We start from the raw sequence: 22,799 nt of genomic DNA on the forward strand, positions 1-22,799 counted from the left end.
CACAGTGTGCAAGGACTGATTTTGATGGACTTAGCCCTTCTCAGCAATGCAAGGACCTAAAACATTTCCAAAGGACTTATGATGCAAAGTGCCTTCCACATCCAGAGAAAGAACTGTGGAGTCAGAACACAGAATGAAACAGACTGTTTTTTCTTTTGTTATGTTTGGTTTGGTTTTTCTCGTGGTTTCTCCCATTCGTTATAATTCTCCTAGGCAACATGACTAAGGTGAAAATGTGCTTAATAGGAATGTATGTGTAGAGCCCATATAGGACTGCATGCCATCTTGGGGAGGGAGGTGGAAAGAAGGGGGAGAAAATTTAAAACTTATGGAATTCAAAAACTTACTGAAAACTGAAAACAAATAAATAAATTTGGAAAAAATAAAATATTAGTAAGCAAGTTACAGTAACGTACTAGAATGATTATACATTATGATCATGTTGGGTTTTCACCAGAAATGTAGATTTGGTTCAACATAAGGAATGGTAGCAATATTACGAACTATGTTAAAATATAAAAAATACAAACCATATGATTATATCAGCATATGCTGTAAAAGCTTTTTACAAAATTCAACACTTCTTCCTATTAAAAACTCTAGAAATCACAGAAATAAATGAACCTTTTCTTAATGTAGCAACTTATTTATATCTAAATCCAAGAGCAAACATTATATATAATGCAGAAAAGTTACAGGCATTTCTGGTAAGATCAAGGGTAGAACACGGATGCCCATTATGTCACCTACTGTTTTAACATGGTGCTAGAAATGCTACCTGTAACAATAAAAAAAAAGAAAGAAATTTAAAAAATAAGCATAAGCAAAATTGTTGCTTTTTGGTCATAATAATGATTCTCTAAAATTAGCTGAAATAATAGTGTAAACAAAGTGTGCTGATAAAGCCACATAAATAAATCATCAGTACTCCAACACAACCCTATGGGAAGAGCTAGAAAGAAAAATTGCATTGAAAATAGCTGGTGAAACTATAAAATATTTGGAATTATACCTACCAAGATTTACCCCAAAACTATATGAATCCAACTCTTTGAAGAAATAAGGATAGATTTCATTAATTGAAGAAACATTCATTGTTCATGGGTAGCTTAAACCAATAAAATAAAAATGGCATTTCTACTTAATTTAGTTATTCAATGCCTTACCAATCAAATTACCACTGGATCACTTTGTAGAGCTAAAAAACTACCACAGGATTACTTTGTAGAGCTAGAAAGCATAATAAAGAATTCATCAGGAGGAGCAAAATATCAAGGATATCAAGGGATTTCAATTAATAATTTAATAATTTTAAAAAGTAGGAAGGCAAGGGACCTAGCAGTATCATATCTCAAACTCTGCTATAAGAAATAGATAAGTTGATTAGTGGCATACATTATGTACCCAGCATACAGAAGCAATGCATTTGATAAGCCCAGTGACCCCAGTGGGGAAAGAACTGACTATTTGACAAAAATTACTTGGAAAACTAGACAGTGATGTGGCAGAAATTAGGTTTAGAACAACACTTCACACCATATGCCAAAATAAGCTTCAAATGTGTATGTAGCCTAGATATAAAAAGGTACATCACAAATTAGAGGAACAAAGAAGAAATTAACATTTTGAAGCTGTGGACATGGGAAGAGTTAATGACTAAACAAATGATAGAGCATCACAAGATGAAATGGACAGTTTTGATTGCTCTGGATAAATACATTTAACATAGTATCAATTAGAAGGTAAAGAGATGTTTTGCAAAAATCTTTGCAACAAGCTTCTCTGATAAAGTTCTTATATTCAAAATATATAAGGAAATAAAATTAAGAGCCAGTCCCCAATAGATAGTCAAGGGGTATGAATAGGCAGTTTTCAAGGGAGGAAATCTTAAGTTATCAACAATCATAATAAAAAAATGCTCTAAATCACTAATAGAGATGAGAATTAAAGCAACTTCAAAATTCCACTTTACCACTATCAAATTGGCAAAGATGACAAAAAAAGTGGCAAATGTAGGGGCTATGGAAAAACAGGTACACTAGTGTGTTATGAATTGGTCTCGCTATCCTGGAAAGCAATTTGGAACGATGTCCAGAAAGTTACCAGCTGCCCATGTGTTGGGCCCGGAGTCAGGAAGATATGAGTTCAAATCTGGCCTCAGATTCTTATTATGTGACTCTGGAGAGGTCACTTGCCTTTGCCTCAGTTTCCTATCCTAACATGGAGGTACTAACAGTTAGCACCTACCTCTCATGGTGACTTTGAGGATTAAATGAGGTAATATTTTTAAAGTATTTAGCAAATTTAAATGCATTTAGCATTTAGCACCTGGCACATTGAAAGTACTTAATAAGTCCTTCCTTCCTTTCCTCCCTTCCTTTCTTCCTCTCCCATTCTCTTCCTTCCTTCTCCTTCCCTCCTTTTCTTTCCCTATCTCCTGCCTCCTATGCTCCCAGAAATGGCTAAACATATTGTGTTACGTGAGTGGAGCAGATTATATCCTGCTATAAGAAATGATGAAATGGACAATTTTAATGGAAACTGGGAAGACATCTATGAACTGATGTAGATAGAAGCAAGCAGAACTAGGAGAATAATCTATATATAACATTATACAAAAACCAACTTTGAAAAACTTTAGAATTCTGATCAACGCAACGATGTTCCAAATCCAAAAGAATGAGGATGAAACATGGCACTCACTTCCATATGGAAAAGTGGCAAGCTTAAAATGCGGAAAAAACATATTTTTGGGCATCGTTATTGTGTACATTTGTTTTGCCAGATGAAACAGCTAATATTAAAGGCTTTAATTTTGGGTTTTATTTTTGTTTTGTTTATTTGCTCTTGGATTTTGAGGGAGGGACATATTCATAAAAATGTACTAAAAAAATGAAATCTTTTTTGATAGGAGAAATGGAAGGTTCTGATAATTTTCTCTTGTCAGGTAAATTAGAATGTTATTTTCAGAAATAAACTGACAGAAGCACTAACATTAAATTTCTTTTTCTAGGATTTTCAAACTTACTGTACACCTTTAGAGGAAAGAAATTTGGAGACCGAAATAGGTAACTGGTTTAATTTTTTCTCTTTATAATAAATTTTGGTTATGTGTTTCATTACTTTTAAAGTTTTTATTAATTTTTTTATCTTATTAAGACAATGTATTATGAGATCTTGGTTAAGTATAATTTGTCGACATACTTTGTGGGCAATGCTCTCAGAATGATAAAAATTAAATGTCTGCTGAAGAAGAGACTGTCCATAGCTCTCTTAACAGAATTTGTCAGAATCTTATTTTCACAGAATTTGAGAGATGGAAGGGACTTCAGCAGTGATCTAGTCCACCCTCTATATAAAAGGGAGGTCCCCCACGTCAACATACCTGACAATTATTGGTCATCCAGTCTTTACTTGAAGATCTCCAAGGAGGGAGAATAAGATAGCCTGTTCCACCTTGGAAGAGCTCAAATTTTAAGGAAGTCTTACCTGACATTAAGTCTAAATTGACATCTTTGTAACTTCTACTTACCGTTCCTTGTTCTGTCCTCTATGGCCAAACAGAACAAGTCTAATCTTTCCTGCACATGATAGCCCTTTTAATACTTAAAGACACCTATCAAGTTTCCTACAAGTCTTCTCTTCTCCATTCAAAACATGCCAACTTCCTTCAAGCTATTTTTATATGCCGTGAACTTAAAGCCCCTCTCTTTCCTGTTTGCCTTCCACTGTACACTCGCTAACTTACCAATATCTTTCTTAAACACGATTCTTATAACTGAAAACAGTCTTCCAGATAAGGTCTAACAAGGACAAAGTACAGTAGAACTAATACTGTCCTATTCCTGGAAGCTTTTGTGCCTCCCTTAATATGGCCCAAGATCATACAAACTTTTTGTTTGCCACATCATTCAAGCAGTATTTATTCAACACCTACTATGTGCCAGGCACTGTGCTAAGTACTGAAGATACAAATAAAGACAAGAAAAAACCAAAAATCAATCCTTGCTCTCAAGAACCTCACAGTTTACACACTGCTGATTTATATTAAACCCAGTAAGCCCCTCAGAATCTTTTTCAGAAGAACTGCTATCTGTCCATCTTGTGAGGTTTTTTAAACCCAAGTGTAAGATTACATGTACATGTTCATTTATATTTCATCTTACTATATTTAGCTCAAAACTCTAATCTGTCAGTTTCCTTTTGAATCTTCCAGTGAGCTCTAGCTGTCCTGCAAAGCTTTGTATCTCCAATTTAGATTTTAAAAAGAACTATGTCTTTACCTAAGTCACTGATAAAAATGTTACATGACACAGAAACAAGCACTCCACTGGATACTTCCTGCCATGCTGATACTGAAATACGACTACTCTTTGGGTCTGGCCTTCCAGTCATTCTGGATCCATTTACTTTTATTTCCACAAGAATAGCATGAGACTGCATGTGCTTCCCTAAAGCCTAGGTAAATTAGATCCGCAGCATTCCCTTTATTAACTAGTTTTTAAAAAGGAAATGAGATTTATTTGGCATAACTTGTTCTTGATGAAGTTGTGCTGGTTCTTTGTGATCATTCTTTCCCTTTCTAGATATTCTGTCTGGAACTCATAGACTGGACAGCAAGGTCCCCACCCACTTAGCATAAAGTGAATATAAATAGTAAATAGTAACTATTTCTCTTTTACCCAGGAACCCTGAAGGTCTTCTCCTCCCTGGTTTTGTTTTTTAATTAAAGGGGCCATCCTTTGAGTAACACTTAAAGAAACCTATTGATGAATATCTGGTCACTGGATTCAGATGGCTCAGGAGGAGAAGTGAGGCTGGTGACCTGCACAGTCCTCCCTCACTCAAAACAAAGTCAAATGCAAGTCATGACATTATTTCTCTGACGGCATGGTCTTCTTGGGCAACGAAGGATGAACACAACAACAAGTATCTCACTCAAAATGAGAATGCTATAAGACCTTAGCCTTAAAGTGCCAGAGTCTCCCATTGCATCCTGGGCCATCTCCAGTCATCCTGATGAATATCAGGCCAGTGGATCCAGATGGCTCAGGAGAAGAAAGTGAGGCTGGTGACCTTGCACAGCCCTCCCTCACTCAAATCAAAGTCAACTGCAAGTCATGTCATCATCTTGATGTCATGGTCCTCTTTGAGAACGAAGGACAAACATAACAACAAGAACCAACCAACCATCTTTTTAAATGAACCCTTAAATTCACTGACCTGTAGTTTGTAGACTTATATTTTTTGGATTGGAACATCATTTGACTTTGTGATATCTCTCTTATTTTCCATGATCTTCCAAGTGTCACTGACTGATTCAGTTGTCACATTAGCCATTTCTTTTAGTACTGTGCAAGGATACAGGCAGTTCTCCTATAAGGCGATAGATGTCTTCCTAAAAAATCACCTTACTGTTCAAAATCTTGAAATAAAAACCATAAGGTTTCTGTGATAAATGGGGCTAGCGTCACAGCATTTAAAAATTTCACCAGTGACACATTAAAAAAAATAACCTAATAAAATTATTTTATACATGTTAAATGGCTAAGAAATACCTAAGTACTAAAATTAAATAATGGCAGTGTCTACAGCCCTGTTTCTTATTGAACCTGGGTTGCAAAGCTGACTGGTTACTGGTGCAGGTAGAGTGGGGGTGGAGTGCCTATTTGGCTCCTACTATGCCAGAAGATATACACTAAATGATACTTTACCTTGAAAAGGATCTGAAGTTTGCTTGTGAAAGTAGGTATGGGAAAGGCTATCACTCATGAGTTACTCGAGTTCCTGTGAGTTCCTGTGAGTTACTGTCATAGCAGAACTGACTATAGTTAACTGGGCCAGGTGATTTGACTTGTTTTTTTTAAGTTGTGTCCGACTCTTCCTGCCCCATTTAGGGTTTTCTTGGCAAAGGTACAGGAAATGGTTTGCCATTTCCTTCTCCAGCTTATTTTATAGATAAGGAAACTGAGGCAAACAGACGCCTCTTCCAGACTCCAGGCCCAGCACTCTATCCACTGTGCCATCTAGCTGCTCTGGGGTGATTTGAATTAATCAAGGGCAACTAAGTATTCTCTTACTTCTGCCTTATCTTAAGTATCTCTTCCTGGTCAGTCATTTCTGTTTTCTCTTTCCAATATAAGAGCCATTCTCCATGGCTGAGAACACAGAGACAAAGTAAGAACTGAGCCTCTCTTTCCTCTCTCACTTGTCAGCATTATCCTAGTCACTCTAAGCAAGGGTCCTATCCCTTCTCTGATCCTCTTTTTTCTCTCAGTACAGCTAAAACAAAAAATAAATCAAAAACTGTGGTCTCCTTAGCTTTTCTTGAAAGTTTCAATTTATTCTGAGCAATAGCATTCCATATACTGTTATTATTGGACTGTGCTACACTCTAATATTCATCCTCTGTTATTTGCTTTTGTCCCCATCTTTTGTACATTTCTTTTAAAAATATGAGTTGGTTGGTGCATCCATACTGGTCTGTTGAAACAAATTTTATTTTTATCTCATCACTGGAATTATTTCCCTTCTGTCTTCAGGATTTCATTCTTGAAAATCTCTCATTCCTCCTGAACTTACTGCCCCTATTATATGAGTTCTAATCTAGTGCTGAAAAAAAAATATGAATAGTGTACTATGCATTTTAGGCACAACTCTTCTAGAAACAATTTTTAGTAGTTTAACATTAATCTAAAATCAAGCACTTCTCCTTTACAGAACGTCCAGATTGACAGTTCCATCCCCACAGTGCTCTTAGATGTTTCACTATTGTTTTTTAGTTGTGTCTGACTTGCCATGACTCCATTTGGGGTTTTCTTGGCAAAGATACTGGAGAGGTTTGCTATTTCCTTTTCCAGCCCATTTTACAGAGGAGGAAACTGAGACAAACAGAGTTAAGTGACTTGTCCAGGGTCGCCCAGTAATCTGAGGCCAGGTTTAAACTCACAAAGATGAGTATTCCTGACTCTAGGCTGGGCACTCTATCCACTCTACCAGCAATTTGAAGCAATTCAAGATTCAATTTAAAAAGTCACAACATGTTAAAATATAATTTAGGGCTAACTAAAGTAAAATCTCCATCTAAAAAACGGTAGTCACTTAAAACACTAAAACTTCTCCTTCCTTCCTTGACTGGAAGGATTGAAATTGATGAACAATAATTTAATCCCTTATAAAGGGAAAGGGATTCCAAAGGCATAAGTAATGCCTGAATGGAAAAGAGGGCACTGCTCATAGGGTGAGTCATAGTGCCAATCACTTCTTGGGTGAGGAAGACAGGGATCTTAACTGGAAAACATACTTATTTTTTTCCTTCTAAATTTAGTTACCATGCCCAATCCATTTTCTTAGACCTGAACTTTTGTTCTTAATCTTTTTACACACTTTCTCAATGTTGGGAAAGCATTTTAGGCTGGGGAAATAATTTATTTCTTACTATTTTCAGTGGAACTAAAAGGAAGTTTTTGAAAAATATATGTTTTCATGTCATATTACCTCTAGAAACTAAAATCTCAACTAAACTCAACTAAAATGCAGGGTTTGTGTTAGACTGTGTCCAGATTTTCTTCCCCTTCTCTTTCATAAATTCGTGAAAGAAGTGGTCACTTTCCCCCAAGATACCCATCTTTTTCTTCCCAACCACCAGTTCCTCTCTGTTAGTGAGAATCAGATCAGAAAAAAGTTTCCCTTTGTTGGTTCTTCTACCTTTGAAGAATGAAATAATCACTGTAATTCAAGAAATTAATGACTACTTTGTTTTTTCTCAGTGTGCTTCAGCAGATGTCTTAATAGAGCTGGTGAAGGAAATTGCAAATCACTCCAGTATCTTTGCCAAGAAAACCCCAAATGGGGTCATGAAGTCAGACACAATTGAAACAACAGAACAACTACAACACAAGGCTAGCATTTGTATATTGCTTTAAGTTTTACAAAGCATTTTACAAGCATTGTCTTATTTTATCCTCCCAACAACCTTGGGAGGGAGGTGCTATTATTATCCCCATTTTACAGTTGAGAAAACTGAAGCAGGAAGCACTTAAATGCCTAGGGTCACAGAGCTATTAAGTGTCTGAGGCTGAATTTGAATTCAGGTCTTCCTGACTCCCTCTATTTATCCACTTTACCACCTGATAGCTTCTACCATATCATTCTTTGGAAGAAAGCACCTTCTTCAGAGCATCCAGCTCCCTCCTCTTTAGGAAAAGCCTCCAGTATTTCTTAAAGTTGTAACTAAATAGCTCTTCATTCCTCTTTATGACCTATTTCTGCATTCCAGCATCCTGTCAAGCCTCTTCTTCCCTCTTGACATTCTTTTCCCCCCTTCATTAAAACCTCTCCTGTTTCTTCTTGAATACTTCATTCTTTCGAACAACTTGGGATTGTGGATATGTGTTCTTTAAGCCCCTTTATCTTCTCTGAGAGAGATGAGGCTATACTTGGAACACATTATGGTCATTTAGCAGTGGCAGAAGTATGATCATTGTACACTTAATGCAGGTCAGTGCATATTTTCACATATTCTCCAGAATGGTTGGTTTCAGCTATTAAAAAAAAAACAAACTTTATTTGTGGGTACTTACACTTCAACTCTATACCCAGTTAAAACTGTTGCAGTCAATTATGACCTCTTAAAGAGTTTGATGATCTCACTCACTTTTCTTTAGCCTCAACAACTTCCCTGCCACACCCACCTCTTCTTTTGGTTTGAACTAATTTTTCTCCTGCCTGCTTCATTACTCACTAATCCATTCTGTTAGTTTGTTTACCTCTCTTCCACTTACCTTTTATTTACTTTGCATTGTCTTGCCAACTATCTTCAATTTACCTCTGAGTTTACCTTTTCAGAGTCTATTCTCCTGTTCCTTTTTAATCCTCCTTAATTTATTGTCCTTGATTTTGCTTCTCTCACAATCTGGAAATAGAAGATGGACTCATATCTGGGTCTAGAGATAGTTCTTCAGATTTCCCTCATTTTCTTCAAATTTCTAACCAAAATTCAGCCTCTGATCCATTTCCATAGTTCAAACTCCTATACATCACTACACAATTTTCTTCTCAATTGGATCAAGTCCTTCTCTAGTTGCCTATACCTTCTCCCACTGATGCTTAAAGTAGAATTCATTAATCAAACTTAAATACTGAAATAAAATGGGAATGTATCAGACACCTCAAACTTTTCCTCATCCTTCAAATTACAAAATCAGAGCATCCAGATTCTGTTTGAATTTGAAACTAAATAATCATTATGTGCTTTTGGCATAGCAGTTCATAAATGAAAAATCTACTATTTGAGAGTTGGAAACCTATTCTTTGTCAGTTTGAGTGGATATACAGGCCTCCCTCACTGAATGATTTTCCATATGTAGATAATTTGTCTTCATTTAAAGTGCTGGAATAATCTTCATGTGACAGTCTTACATTTTGTACAGATTTTTGATAGAAAGTTTATTCCCTAACAAGGAAACCCACTGTATTGTTTTAAAAAAACTATCAGAATTGACGCTTTACTTTGTCTTCTCAACATCACTAATGGGTAGCCTCTGTTGCTTGATGTAACAGGGAACACACTTCTTGTGGTTACTCGTTTTTGGACAGTCATAAATAATAGAAAGTTCTTCCTTATTTTTAATGGAACTCTAAAAATCTGACATTATAATTAGGCTCAAGAGTTGGGAGATAAACGATAGTAAAGTATGTGCTGTGAATTTCCAAGGATATTGGGTGGCCCAGCAAGGACTATCCTGATTATTCTGTCCCTATGAGTAGGGTGGTTGGAGAGAAGAGGCTAGTATTTGAGGAGGTGATAAAAGATGTGCTGTTTACACTGGCCATTTTAAAAAATTACTGTATATCTAAGGGAAGTTCATGTCAATGTGATTAACATTAACAATAACATTAAAGCACTCTCTACCCAATGAGAGCTGGAAATGAAAGGGAAGAATAAAATCATCCAAGTGGGATGGGTCGCAACAGTTGAACCAAGGATACCAGCCCCTGAATTCACTCATTCAACAAATATACCCAGGGCCTTGTGCTTGGTGCTGTATGGTACATATAGAGACATACAAGACAGGATTTTTCCCTAGTGGAAATTTAGTAGAGGAAATAAGAATCAGATACAAATAACTGTGGAACAAGAAAATGAGTTAAAGTGACAAAAGAGAGACTCAGAATGCTATGAGAGTGCAAAGAAGGGAGTTTGAGCCTAGTGAATTTCATTGGTTATTTATGATAGCTGGTATAATTGTGTTTTCTTTTTCTTAAAATATATTGTATTTGTTTGAATCTGTGCTTTTCCTCCTACTAGACTAACTCCATGAGCACAAGGACTTTGTCTTTTAATCTTTGTAGTTTACTAATTGACAGGTAGCTGTGACATAGTGGATAGGTATCGGACTTCAGAATCACAAAGACCTGGGTTCAGTTGCAACTTTGAACATGTATTATCTGGTGACCCTGTTCTACTTAACTTCTTAACTGTCCCCAGGCAGCTCTAAGTGGCAGAGCAGGTGCCTTCTTTAACAGTGAAAAGGGATTTCCTCACTGGGTGTTGTGCACACAGATGAACTAGAGATCTAAGTCAAAAACAAATATAATTTGTATTTGTGTATTAAATTTTTATTTTTGTGACAACTCAACAGGGTAGGTAGTGCAGATAAATTCATTTTGCAGATAAGGAGACCAAGTCACAAAGGCTATGTGACTTGCCCAAAGTCACAAATTGGTGATGGGTTTTGAATCCATATGATCTGACTCCAGATCTTCTTTCTTCTGTAGCAAAGCTGTCTCTCTTTTTAACTATCCTCTAATACCGTACTATGTATAGTTGGTAATAATACATTTTGAAGCTGTTGAAATTTTTTTGTATTTTATTCTTTTTTTCATAATGTTTTTTATTTTAAATTTAAATATAAAATGAGAAAAGGAAAAAAAAAACACTGCCCTATACACAGCAGACCATAAGAGAGGATTAAATATAAAACAATAAATTTCCATTTCAAGAAAACCTATATAATAAATACTGCACATTGTTTTCAAAGCTGCCCAGCTTTTCTTTGCTTCCTTGTTAGTTTTCTTTTGCTCTCTGCTGTGTACTTTTTACTTTATTTTTTCCCCTCCCTCCCCCCCATCCGAAAGAAGGCTACAACTAAGTGTGCAGATATACATATATGTGTGTACATATATGTATATATACAAACATATATACATATACAAAGATATCTATAAACATACACATATACACTCATATGTAAGACCATAAGACCATACTGTGTTTATTTCCTCCTATCATGTGTTTCTCTGAAGGTGGATAGCATCTTCCTTCATAAGTCCAAGTCTATGTTTCTTCAACCAGCTCATTTCCTGGCCCACAGCAATATTCCAACCCAATCACATCCTGTCTGAGAGACTGTCTATGAAAGTTTTCCCCCAGATTTTCTGCACTGCTATTCTTGGCTATGTAGATTTCATTTATACAGGAAAATTTTAATTTAAAGTAATTGAAATCCTTTTTACACTTCAACAATGTTCTCACCTTATAACACAGTCCGAGGTTTGATACTGCTGAATCTTCTTCCTTTACATTTTTTTCCCTGGTCTCTTTGAAGTTCCTGATCTTTTGTTCTTCTAAATGAATTTTGTTGTTATTTTTTTCTCAGTAAAATAATTTTTTAGTAATTTAATTGGGATGACATTGAATAAATTAGGTAAAACTGTCATTTTAAAAATTATATTGGCTTTACCTGTCCATGAAACTTCAGTTTTTTAGAACTGAGTTTATTTGTATAAAGAGTATTTTCTGTTTATGTTCATAAAGTTCTTGTGTCTATTTTGGCAAGTATGTGCTCAGGTATTTTATACTATCTGGGTATTTTAAATGGTCTAAAATGATATTGAATAATATTGCTGACACATAGTGTAGTTTCTCTATTTTTCAATTTTAATTAAATCTATTTTAACTTTGATATCATGATTACTATCCCTGCTTTTTTTACATACTAAATTCTGCTACTGTCCTTTATTTTATCTTTGTATGTATCTGATTTTTATAATGCTTCCCAAAAGCAACATATTGTTGAATTCAAATTTTTAATCTGTTATCCATTTCAATTTTATGGGTAAATTCTATGATAATCATATAAGTTTTCCCCTGGAATTTCTTTCAGGTGGTGATTGGTGGATTTTGTCTATTTCTACTTTGCCTATTTGTTCTAGAACTTCAGGGCAATTTTCCGTGATAATTTCTTGTAACATTGTATCAAGATTCTTTTTTTTAATCGTAATTTTCAGGTAGTCTAACTATTTTTATATTATTTCTCCTCCATCTCCCTCAGATCAGTTGTTTTTCTGATGAGATGTTTCACTTTCTCTTCTATTTTTTCATTCTTTTGAATTTGTTTTATGATTTCTTGGTGTCTTAGAATGTCATTAGTTTCCCTTTGCCCAGTTCTAGTTTTCAAGAAATTATTTCCTTCAAGTTTTTGATTCTCTGTTTCCAGTTGGTTGACTTCCTTTTCATAATTTTCTTCTGCCCCGCCTTCAGACCCCAACTCTGTCTGCTTGAAAGTTTCTAAGACTGAGGCTACCTCTCAACCCAGCTGCTCCCTGGGCTTGTTTATTGATTCTGCAAAGTCAGCCCAGAGGTGTTTTCACTTCACTCCGACCCAACCTCTGCCCCTGGAGATCAGGTCTTTCCTGGGGTCTTAGGAGGACAGCTGCTTTACTCCTTGTTTATTTCTGCTGCTCTGAGGCAATGTTCTCTGTCTCTTTTTGTGGAGGAAATCTGGAGAGCTGAAAGGTTTTTTTTACCTATTCAGCCATGTTCCCAGAATGCTCTCTTATATTTTATCTTTCAAAAAAAGTTCTTGAAGAATAAAATGTATTTCTGACAACTCAGAAATTTTAAATAGTTAATTTTTTTCTTCTGTATTCACAGTGGATCCAAGGATCATTCATGAAAATATGAAAGAGAAGGAAAGAATCCAAAGAGTGACACGGGAAGCTTTTGGGGATTATGTCCAACCAAGAATAGAATTTGCACAATATAAGGTAGAAATTGTCTGTAATATTAACTTTAAGTTGTAACAGTTTTTAAAAATGCTAATGTGGAAAACCTAGGTGTTTTTAGTACAAAACTAATAAATTGATGGCGGCAGCTAGATGGCTCAGGACATGGAGCACTGGGCCTGGAGTCTGGGAAGACTTTAATTCAAATAAGGCCTCAGATATTTTACTAGCTGTGTGACCCTGGGCATGTCACTTAACCTCTGTTTGCCTCAATGTACTGGCAAAAGAAATGACAAACCACTTCCATATCCTGCCTAAAAAAATCCGGTGGAAATTAGGGTCTGTAGGGTCACAAAGAATTGGACATGACTGAACAGCTGAACAATAAATGGACAGCTCTTTTTCTCACTGGATCACCTGAAAATTTCATAAAACATCTGTAACCATGAGAGACCTTATTTTGCACTTGTGAATGAATTCTGTTATTATCAAATAGAAAGTATCTTTTTCACTGTAAACATAAATGCTTAAGTAATACTGGTGGTGATTTGGACTTTTTACAGGATAATATTTGAAAACATTTAATAAGTTATTCCTTCTTAATCATTTTACTCAGTTGCTTAGAGTACAGTCAAAGTTCTAGCCCAGTATGGGCTAGTTAAAGTCATAGAATTACAGTTGGAAGGGGTCTCAGAAGTCATCTGGTCCGACCCACATTTGAACAAGAATCCACTATACAATATACTCAAGTAAGTGGTCAGTCAGCCTGGGCCTGAAGAACTTAAATGTGGAGGAGCTCACTAGATCCCAGAGCAGGCCATTTTACTTTTGAACAGCTCTTGCTGTTAGGAATCTCTTCCTCCCGATAGGTCTGTACATACTTGTCCTTAGTTTCCACTGAATGCTGCTATTTGTGCCATCTTTGGCCAAGAAAAACAAGTCTATTGTCTGTCCTCCATCACAATCCTTCAAGTACTTGAAGACTGCTATCATGTAACCCCCTAAATCTTCTTCAATCTTAACTTCCCCAGTTTCTTCAGCTGACCCTTATAAGACATTATCTCACAATTCCAGGTAGCCTTCTCTGTATTTCCATCTACTCACTTCTCCTAGTTTTACCTGCTCAAGACAAGCAGAACAAGTTTAATCTCTCTTCTAAATGGGTGATAACATCTCCATCTATCATTTTCTCCAGGCTAACTGTTGTCAGTTCCTTGAAGTGATTCTTACACAATACAGTCAGACAGGGAAGGTGGCTATCCTAGTCACCTCCCTTTGGATACTCTCCAGTATGTCAATGTCCTTCCTAGAATTGAACCCAATACTTCAGATGTAGCTGGATCATAGTAGTAAAATAGTGGGAGTCTCATCATCCACAGTCTAAACACTATTTCCATTAATTAAGCCAAAGATGTTTGTTTTTTGTTTGTTTTGCCTGCCACATCACACTGTCCCTTCATGAAAGTCCTGTTCTGGTGCCTCATTGTGACAGAAGTGACCCTTTCTTTTTAAAGAATATTCCAACAGAGTAAAAGTTCTAACAGGTCTTAATCCTGACTGAAAGGTATTTTAGTATGACTTCTGGAATTAACTTGAATGTGTATGTTGTCTGAGGAGAAGTCAAATTAAGTTTGGAGAGTCTCATCACCAAATTGGTGAGGGTGATTAAATTTTTTAGCCACCACAGCTCTGAATGACCATCTGCTAAGGTATAGGGTAGTCATGCTCTTTGTCAGTGAAGGGAATAGCCATTCTCCTAACAGTATAGATCCTTGAAATATTGAGATATATCAAGCCGTTGATTCATATTGAGTTGGCAATCCACTAAAACCTCCTAGTTTTTCCTACATGAACTCTTGTCTAGCCATGCCTTTTTACAATTCCACAACTTATTTTTTGAACCCAGGTGTAGCGCTTTATATTTATCCATTTATGTTTAATTTCATTTTATTAGATTGAGCCCAGTATTTTAACTTTGTGAAATTTTTTAAAATTTCAGCTGTCATTCCAACATATTAGCTACCTCTTACTTTCATGTCATCTGTGAATTGATAAGCATGCTATTGTGGCTTCAGCTAAATTACCTACTAAAAATTACTAAACAAAACAAACAAAAAATTACTAGCAATAGAACCAAAGACACTCCTAGAAATCTTCAGATTGACTTAGCTCCAAAAAATCACTACTCTTTCAGTCTGACCATTTAACCAGTTCTAAATTTATTAACTGTATTGTCCCCTTGCCCCCATCTCTCCATATTGTCCCCCAGGATAATTTGAGAGACTATGTTAATGCTTTGCTGAAATCTACGTGTACTATCTCTATGGAATTTCCGAGACTACCAGTTTAATATCTGACAGAAAGGAACTGAGGTTTCTTTTACAAAAGAATATTTAAACTAAAAATAAGTTTCATTACACTGCCTTTTCTTAACAAGCTTAAGAGATTTTATTTACAAAACATACACACAACTCTTTAAGATAAAACACCTTTTATGTAAAATATGGTACACCTGTATACTATTCAGCTCCAACTTTTCAGATATTTTTTCTATTAAAGTAATTCATATTTGGAAATTGTTGATGCTTAAAACAATGGTATACAAACAAGAATAACATTAGTAGAACATGAAATTTTTTTACATTAAAATGACACCATAAATATGTTAATTTTTTTATCAATTATATAAATATTCAACTATTGTGCTATAAGAAATGAGAAGCCGGATGATTTGAGAAAAACCTAGGAAAGCTTGTGTGAACTGATGCAAAGTGAAGTGAGCAGAAGCTGAAGATTATACACAGTAGCAGCAATATTGTATGATGATCATCTGTGAATGACTTAACTATTCTGATCCATTCAATACATTTCTGAAGAACTTATGATGAAAAATGCTATCTCTCCACTTTCAGAGAAAGAACTTTGTAGACAGATTGAAGCATACTATTTAACTTTTTCTATTTTTCTTTTTGTTTGTTTGTTTTGGTTTGTGTTTTCTTTTACAACATGGCTCATATAGAAATATATTTTGCATGACTTCACATGTATAATCTGTATCAAATTGCTTGCTCTGTCAAACAGGGGTAAGCTGAGGGAGGGAGAGAATTTGGAATTCAAAATTTTAAAAAACATGTTTAAAAAAACACTTTTACATATAATAGGGAAAAATTAAAAAGAATGTAAATATTCAGTAGTTATTTAGTTCTCAACCTGTGATTACTTTGGTATTAAAAACTCCTTCTCTACCACTGCAGATTGGCATTTGCTCTGCAGTGAGCTTGGGGCACTGAGAGTTAAGTTATTTGCCAAAGATCACATAGCAGGTGTATCGAAGGCAAGAATTGAATCTAGGTTTTTCTGACTGAGTCCAGCTCTTGTCCACTTGTTCTCTCAACCTGTTTATTATATCTTTTAAAAATGTGCTCATATATTTACCTCTTTATTGACAGCTTGAAACCAAATTCAAAACTGACTCAAAAAACGGCATCTTGGCTGAAAGGGAAGAACCCTTCAGATGCCTGGTTAAGTTCTCTAGTCCACATCTTTTGGAAGCATTGAAATCTTTAGCACCAGCTGGTAAGTATTTAGCTTCTATAACAAAATTTAAGTTTATTTCATGCTAATACTGCAAAGGTAATTTTTCTGGCCAGTAATCTCTACAGGATTTCTCATTGCTCCTGTCTGATTCCCTGCACTGTCCTATTGTTTGTATTCTGCTGCAGCTGTTTGTAATATGAATTTGTAATGTGAATGAGAGGCTCCTTGATCTACCCTCAGATCTTTGCCTTTCAAGGCTGAGTGAAACGTTTAGTCCACAGTCACTTTAACTTTCTTTTCTTTATTTCAGGTATTGCAGATGCACCACTTTCACCACTGCTTACTTGTATACCTCACAAAGCAATGAATTATTTTACAATTAGAGAGAAATAAATTTTATCTGGGGTAAACATAAGTCCCTCATCTTATGTTCTAAAACATTTCACTTCTCTTGTACATGTACCTCTCCTTTCTACATAGTAATATTTCAATAAGAATCCATTGAGAAGACAATACTTGCATTTTAAATGAACCTGATTCTTTTCTCTCAGAAAATCAAACAAACTGTTCTCCCACATGAGAGCATGTGCAGGTAGGTTTGGCTCCAGCATTGGTCCTGTAGTAGTGCCCTGAATGGCCTAAAATGAAGAGGGCTGTGCAATAGCCACTTCTATAATGTGTCATAATAAGTGATGACTGCCATAGTTTTCCCACCTGTTCAACCCTTGGTTTTGTACCTTGATCATCTTGGCTCAAAGGATGAATCACCAAAATATCAACAAGTAGTGCATAAATTTTATAGGGAGACCATGAAATTGTTCTACAAATCAGGCTCATTACACACATGTCATCAAATACCTTTATATATAAGATAGATTCAGATATTCACAGAAATATTCATGACCATACTTCTCTTCATTCTATGTTTGATCACATTTACATTTCATTCAAATCACTGTGTGCCAAACCACAGTTTATAAATAAAGATGTGAAAAAACTAAATAAATCAGTGATCTTAATTAAAAATCTCTGCTTCACATGACTGAAAAACATAATTTTGCGAAAAAGATTGTTTTAGTCCATAAGCCAATAGATATTTGTATTGACAAAGCAAGTAATAGATTTTTACTGAATGAATTATTAAAGTAGGTATTGTCGGTAAAACAGCAACATTTGTCTTGGATAAATTATAACTTGGATAAATACATTTTTCCAAGGCTACCAATGATGTCTTCATTGTTGAACCTGATGGCATTTTCTCAGTCCTTTAAGACCTTGATTTCTGTAGAATTTGATACTATTAACCATTTCCTCCTGTATACTATCTCCATAGTTTTCATGAAATTGTTCTTCTGGTTCTCCTTCTGTCTGCACAACCACTCTTCAGTCTCCTGGATTACATCATCATCCATGATCAAACACTCTGACCTGGATTCTCTTCTTTTTATATACCCTCCGTCTTGATCGTCTCTTTAGCTCTTATGTGTTTATTGATCGTCGCTGTGATGCAAATGAACTCTTGTTTATTGGTCCAGCTTTAATTTCCACTGAGTTCCACATTATTGGATATCTCCCTTAAGCATAAACGATACAAAAGTTGTCCAAAACAAAACTCATTTTCTTCCCCTCCTGCCTCCAAACTTGCTCTTCATGGCACCACCACGCTTCCAGTTATCCACGTTCAAAACCTTATCATCATCTGCAACTCTTCCCCCTCCTTCACCTTGTTGTGAGGATCAAATGAAAGAATATTTTTTTGAAAGCCCTTAGGACAGTGCCTGGCCAAGAGGAGGTACTCTAAAAATGCTTATTCCTTTCCCTTCCCTACCCTTTCATCACTATCCAATCAGTTGCCAAATCTTGTTAATTGTAATTTCATAACATCTCTTATATCTCTGCTCATCTTTCTGCTAACATGAATTCCACTTTAGTTTAAGCCAGGCATACACAACCTGCAGCCCATGTGCAGGCCATTTGTGGCTTGCCAAAGGATTTCCTCTACATTTTTCATGGGCTGCCTGAAATCCTTTGGTGTGCCATAAGCAGCCCAAGGGCCATAGGTTGTGCAGACCTGCTTTAGGCCCTCATCACCTCTTGTTTGAATTATTGGGACTGTCTTCTGATCATCCTACCCAATCTATCCTTCACACTACTATCAAAATAATTTGAAAATAAATGTCTGACCCTAGCATTCTCCAGCTCAGAAACTTTCAGTGGCTTCCCTCTTACCACTAGGATGAAATACAGACTTTGCAGCATGACATTGAAAGGCCTTCACAATCTGCCTCCAACCTATGTCTCTAAGCTTCTTACTATATTCCACTCAAACTGACCTTACTGCTATTCCCAGTATTCCATCCCTCTACCCCAGTATCTTTGCACAAGTCATCTGTCCCCATAAACCTGATATGTACCTCATCTTCATCTCCACTTTTTACAATCTCTAATTTTTTTAAAGACATGGCTCAGCCTGTGTGGTACTTAGTATGGGAAATTTTTATGAATCCCCCTTATTTTTAGATATGACTATGGAGAGACAGTTAAAAATACTGAACAGCAGTTGGTAATGCAGTTCGTAACAAATTGCGGCTGGATATATAGTACTAGGGGTCTTATCCATAAACATTATGGTTGAACTCATAGAAGTTAACGAGATAACCAAGAAAGTTGGTGTAGCAAGAGACAAGACCTGGGACAGAGTCCTGGAGAATATACCTGTAAGCATAAACATTAGTGTATGCATGAAGGAGTGGCCAGACAGGCTAACTAGTAGAAGACCAAGTTTAGGATGACATAGTGGCCAATGGTATCAGTTACTGCAGAGAAGTCAAAGATAAGAACTGAGAAAAAGGCCAAGGATTTGACAATCAATACACTTGATAGCCTTGGAGAAAGCAATTTTAGCTGAGTGCTAAGGTTAGAAGCCAGACTGCAAGAAGTTGAAAAATGATTGTGAAGTAAGAAAATGGTGACAACAAGTATAGACAGCTTTTTCTGGGAGTTTGGGGGTAAAAGCAGAGAGAAGGAAAGGATGATAATTTGAGGTAATAGTAGATGAAGTGATGGATTTTTAGAAATGGGAGAGGACATTTGGGCATGTTTATAAGTAAGGATGACTGTATCTTACACTACAATTTAGTAGTCTCTGCTAAGATTGTTTTGGGTTTTAGCATGGTTTTATCAATGTAGGAGGTCTCTCCACACATGTACATCTAATCTGTAATTTATAGCCTTAGCTGCCTGGAAACACTCAAAGGTTAAGTAATTTACCATGATCATGTAGCAAATATGTCAAAAGTAGGACTTAGTGATTCAACTGGAAAAGCACTGGCTCTGGAGTCAGAGGACCTGAGTCCAAATCCTACCTTCTGATGCTTATTATTTGTATGACCTTGGATAAGTTATTTACCCAAGATGGCTATTGAGGTTTCTTCCAGCTCTTAACCCATGATTCTAAGTCTTCCTGACACCAAGGCATGCCCTTTATCGATTGTGCCATCCTGCTTCTCAGTTTTGACTATTTAAATAAAAATTTTCAAGTTATAGAAGAGTAAAATTATATTTTAAAAGATCTTAAGCATTCATTTTATGTCTCTGGATGCAAAGATGTCCTTTATAAGGAGAAACCCCTAAGTATTGCTTTCAAATTAAAGTCATATAAAGAGTTGTAGGTGGACAATGCAGATATGGGGACTTTAAAAAGACTGGAGAGGAACTGGAAATCCAGGGAATGTCTATCAATTGGGGAATGGCTGAACAAGTTGTGGTATATGAATGTAATGGAATACTATTGTGCTATAAGAAATGATGAAAAGTAGGACTTCAGAAAAACTTGAAAAGACTTACATGAACTGATGCTGAGTGAAATGAGCAGAACCAGAACATTATACACGGTAACAGCCACAGTATGTGAAGACTGTTTCTGACAGACTTAGCCCTCCACAGCAATGCAAGGACCTAAAACATTCCCAAAAGATTCTTGAAGCAAAATGCCATCCATATCCAGAGAAAGAACTACGGAATCAGAATGCAGCAGTTTTGTTTTGTTTTTTTCTCATGGTTTCTCTCATTCATTTTAATTCCATGCAACATGACTAATGTGAAAATGTATTTAAAAGAATGTATGTGTAGAACCCATATAAAATTGCATGCCATCTCGGGGAACAAGCAGGGAGGAGGAGAAAATTTAAAACTTATGGAAGTGATTGTTGAAAACTGAGGACAAATTAATTTTTTTTTAAAAATTTAAAAAATAAAAATATATCCATTAAGAAAAAAATTAAAATCAAAATCCTACTATAAAAAAAATTGCTTTTCTTTGGCTGAAAAAAATAAAAATATAAAGATTGGAGCGGGAAGAGCATTAATTCAAAATCTTCTCCAGTGGGTCTTTGGTTGCATTAGTAAAAAGGGTGAGCTTATCATCATGTATCTTAGCGGTACATGTTATGAGTGCACAATCATAATGCCATAGCCATATTCCCCTAATGGGGAATATGTTTTTGTTATTGCCCTAATGGTGTCATGGCCCATGTAACAAGCTGATGCTTCAGGCAAACTAATTTTAATGTATTTTAAACCAAAATGTCAGGTTGTTGTGCACAGGATGGGATAAAAGGGAAAAAGTACTAATAGCATAGTGTAAGAGTGGGGAACCTGCGGCCTTGAGGCCACATGTGGCCCTCTAGGTCCTCAGGTGTGGCCCTTTGAATCTAAACTTCACAGAACAAATCCCCTTAAAAAGTGATTTGTTCTATAAAACTTAGACTCAGTCAAAGAGCTGCACTTGAGGACCTAAAAGGCCACAAACTTCCTCTTCCCCTTCCCTTCCCTCTCCTTTCCCAAAACCTTAAATCTACTGCACTCAGAAGCTCAGACACAACTGGGCCCCTGCCTAAGGACTCTTCTGGACCCTCCTGGCTTAATGATTATCACTAGTAACCGTTGCTGTTTCCCTCCCAGCCTGATGTCTTTCTTTTTCTTTGCCTCATTAAAGGGCCTACTTCTTAAACAGGCCTATTCAATGAATGGGTGTTACCTCACCCTAAGTGAGTACCTGTATAGCCCTTGGCCAAGGTCTTCCAGTGCACCTTGGGTCATCTCCAGTCATCCTGATGAATATCTGGTCACTGAATTCAGATGGTTCTGGAGGAGAAGTGAGGCTGGTGACCTGCACAAACCTCCCTCACTCAAAACAAAGGCAAGTGCAAGCCATGTCATCATTTCTCTGATGGTACAGTGTTCTTCGGCAACGAAGGATGAACACAAGAAGGCCACATGTAGCCTCGAGGCCATAGGTTCCCCACCCCTGGTGTAGTAGCTTGCATGGCATGGTGGAAAAAATGCTTGGATTTGGATTCAAATCCTGTCTCTGCCACTTCCTACTTCTGTGACCTTGGGCACAAGGAGCTTACCCTCTCTGAGCCTCAGTTCATCCGTAAAATTAAGGTGTTTGACCAGCTGGCCACTAAGGTTCCTTCTAAATCCATGATGTGTGATTTCTGTAGCACTCTGAGGTGTTTTCTTCACAATCCTAAGAGAGATTGAATAAGTATTATTGCCTCTCTTATTTTTAAAAAGTGTTTTGTCACTTTTTTGATGTCACTGCTTCCTCCTCCACCCCAACCTTCCCTTGTAAAGCATAAATTTAGTTAAGCAAAACAAATCAATACATTGGCTGTATTCTCATTCTGCACTTAAAATCCACCACTTTTCTGTTGAGAGATGAGAGACATGTTTGACCCTCAGTCCTCCAAAGACAACACTGGTCTAAGTTTTTCACATCCATTTTTACTGCAGAATAAGAATGTAATTACATTCCATCCCTATAGCACAATTTTTTCAACCACCACATGGGCACTTTGCTCCTGGTTGGTTCTTGCGTACATGAACCCATTCTGCCCTTCTGGTTTCCCCATTTTGCAGAATCAGAAATTAAGGCTTAGGGCAGTGAGCTTGGTCACAATAACATGTAGCTGGCCAGTGCTGGCGCTAGAATTTATCCCAGGCCTCCTGACCGTGCTCCGTGGCATGCCACATACATATTAAAATATAATTTATATAAATTGGAGTTACATGTAAAGCCAGTGAACTTCACTGCCTCTTAGGAGCGAGTGATACAGAGGTAACATCGTTCCTCATTTAGGAAAAGGTGATGACCTCGGAAGGAGAAGAGATCTTTTCTAGGGGGTGCCTGGAACTGGAAGGAAGATAGACCAACGTGAGAACAGCTGGAGCGGAGTCCCGCCTCCTGG

General features: G+C 36.5%; 1 protein-coding gene and 1 long non-coding RNA gene across 4 annotated transcripts in view; one reads left to right on the forward strand and one right to left on the reverse strand.

Moving 5' to 3' along the window:
• The window catches only part of CENPN (centromere protein N), a 36,518-nt gene extending 19,563 nt beyond the window's left edge, over window positions 1–16,955 (forward strand). For all 3 annotated transcript variants that reach the window (XM_072634187.1, XM_072634184.1, XM_072634185.1), the window contains exons 8-11: window positions 3,014–3,068; window positions 12,938–13,050; window positions 16,458–16,584; window positions 16,856–16,955. In XM_072634187.1, the coding sequence (XP_072490288.1) occupies window positions 3,014–3,068; window positions 12,938–13,050; window positions 16,458–16,584; window positions 16,856–16,938 (378 nt within the window). In that variant the 3' untranslated portion in view covers window positions 16,939–16,955. The remainder of the gene's footprint in view (window positions 1–3,013; window positions 3,069–12,937; window positions 13,051–16,457; window positions 16,585–16,855) is intronic.
• Window positions 16,956–17,392: 437 nt separating this feature from the next.
• Window positions 17,393–22,703, reverse strand: LOC140520309 (uncharacterized). Its single transcript, XR_011972455.1, has 2 exons — window positions 22,621–22,703; window positions 17,393–22,078 (listed from the first exon to the last, which is right to left on the reverse strand). It is a non-coding gene; the product is annotated as an uncharacterized lncRNA (long non-coding RNA).
• Between the last annotated feature and the right edge of the window lie 96 nt (window positions 22,704–22,799).

Source organism: Notamacropus eugenii, chromosome 1 (genome assembly GCF_028372415.1).
Source record: "Notamacropus eugenii isolate mMacEug1 chromosome 1, mMacEug1.pri_v2, whole genome shotgun sequence".
Lineage (NCBI taxonomy): Eukaryota > Metazoa > Chordata > Mammalia > Diprotodontia > Macropodidae > Notamacropus > Notamacropus eugenii.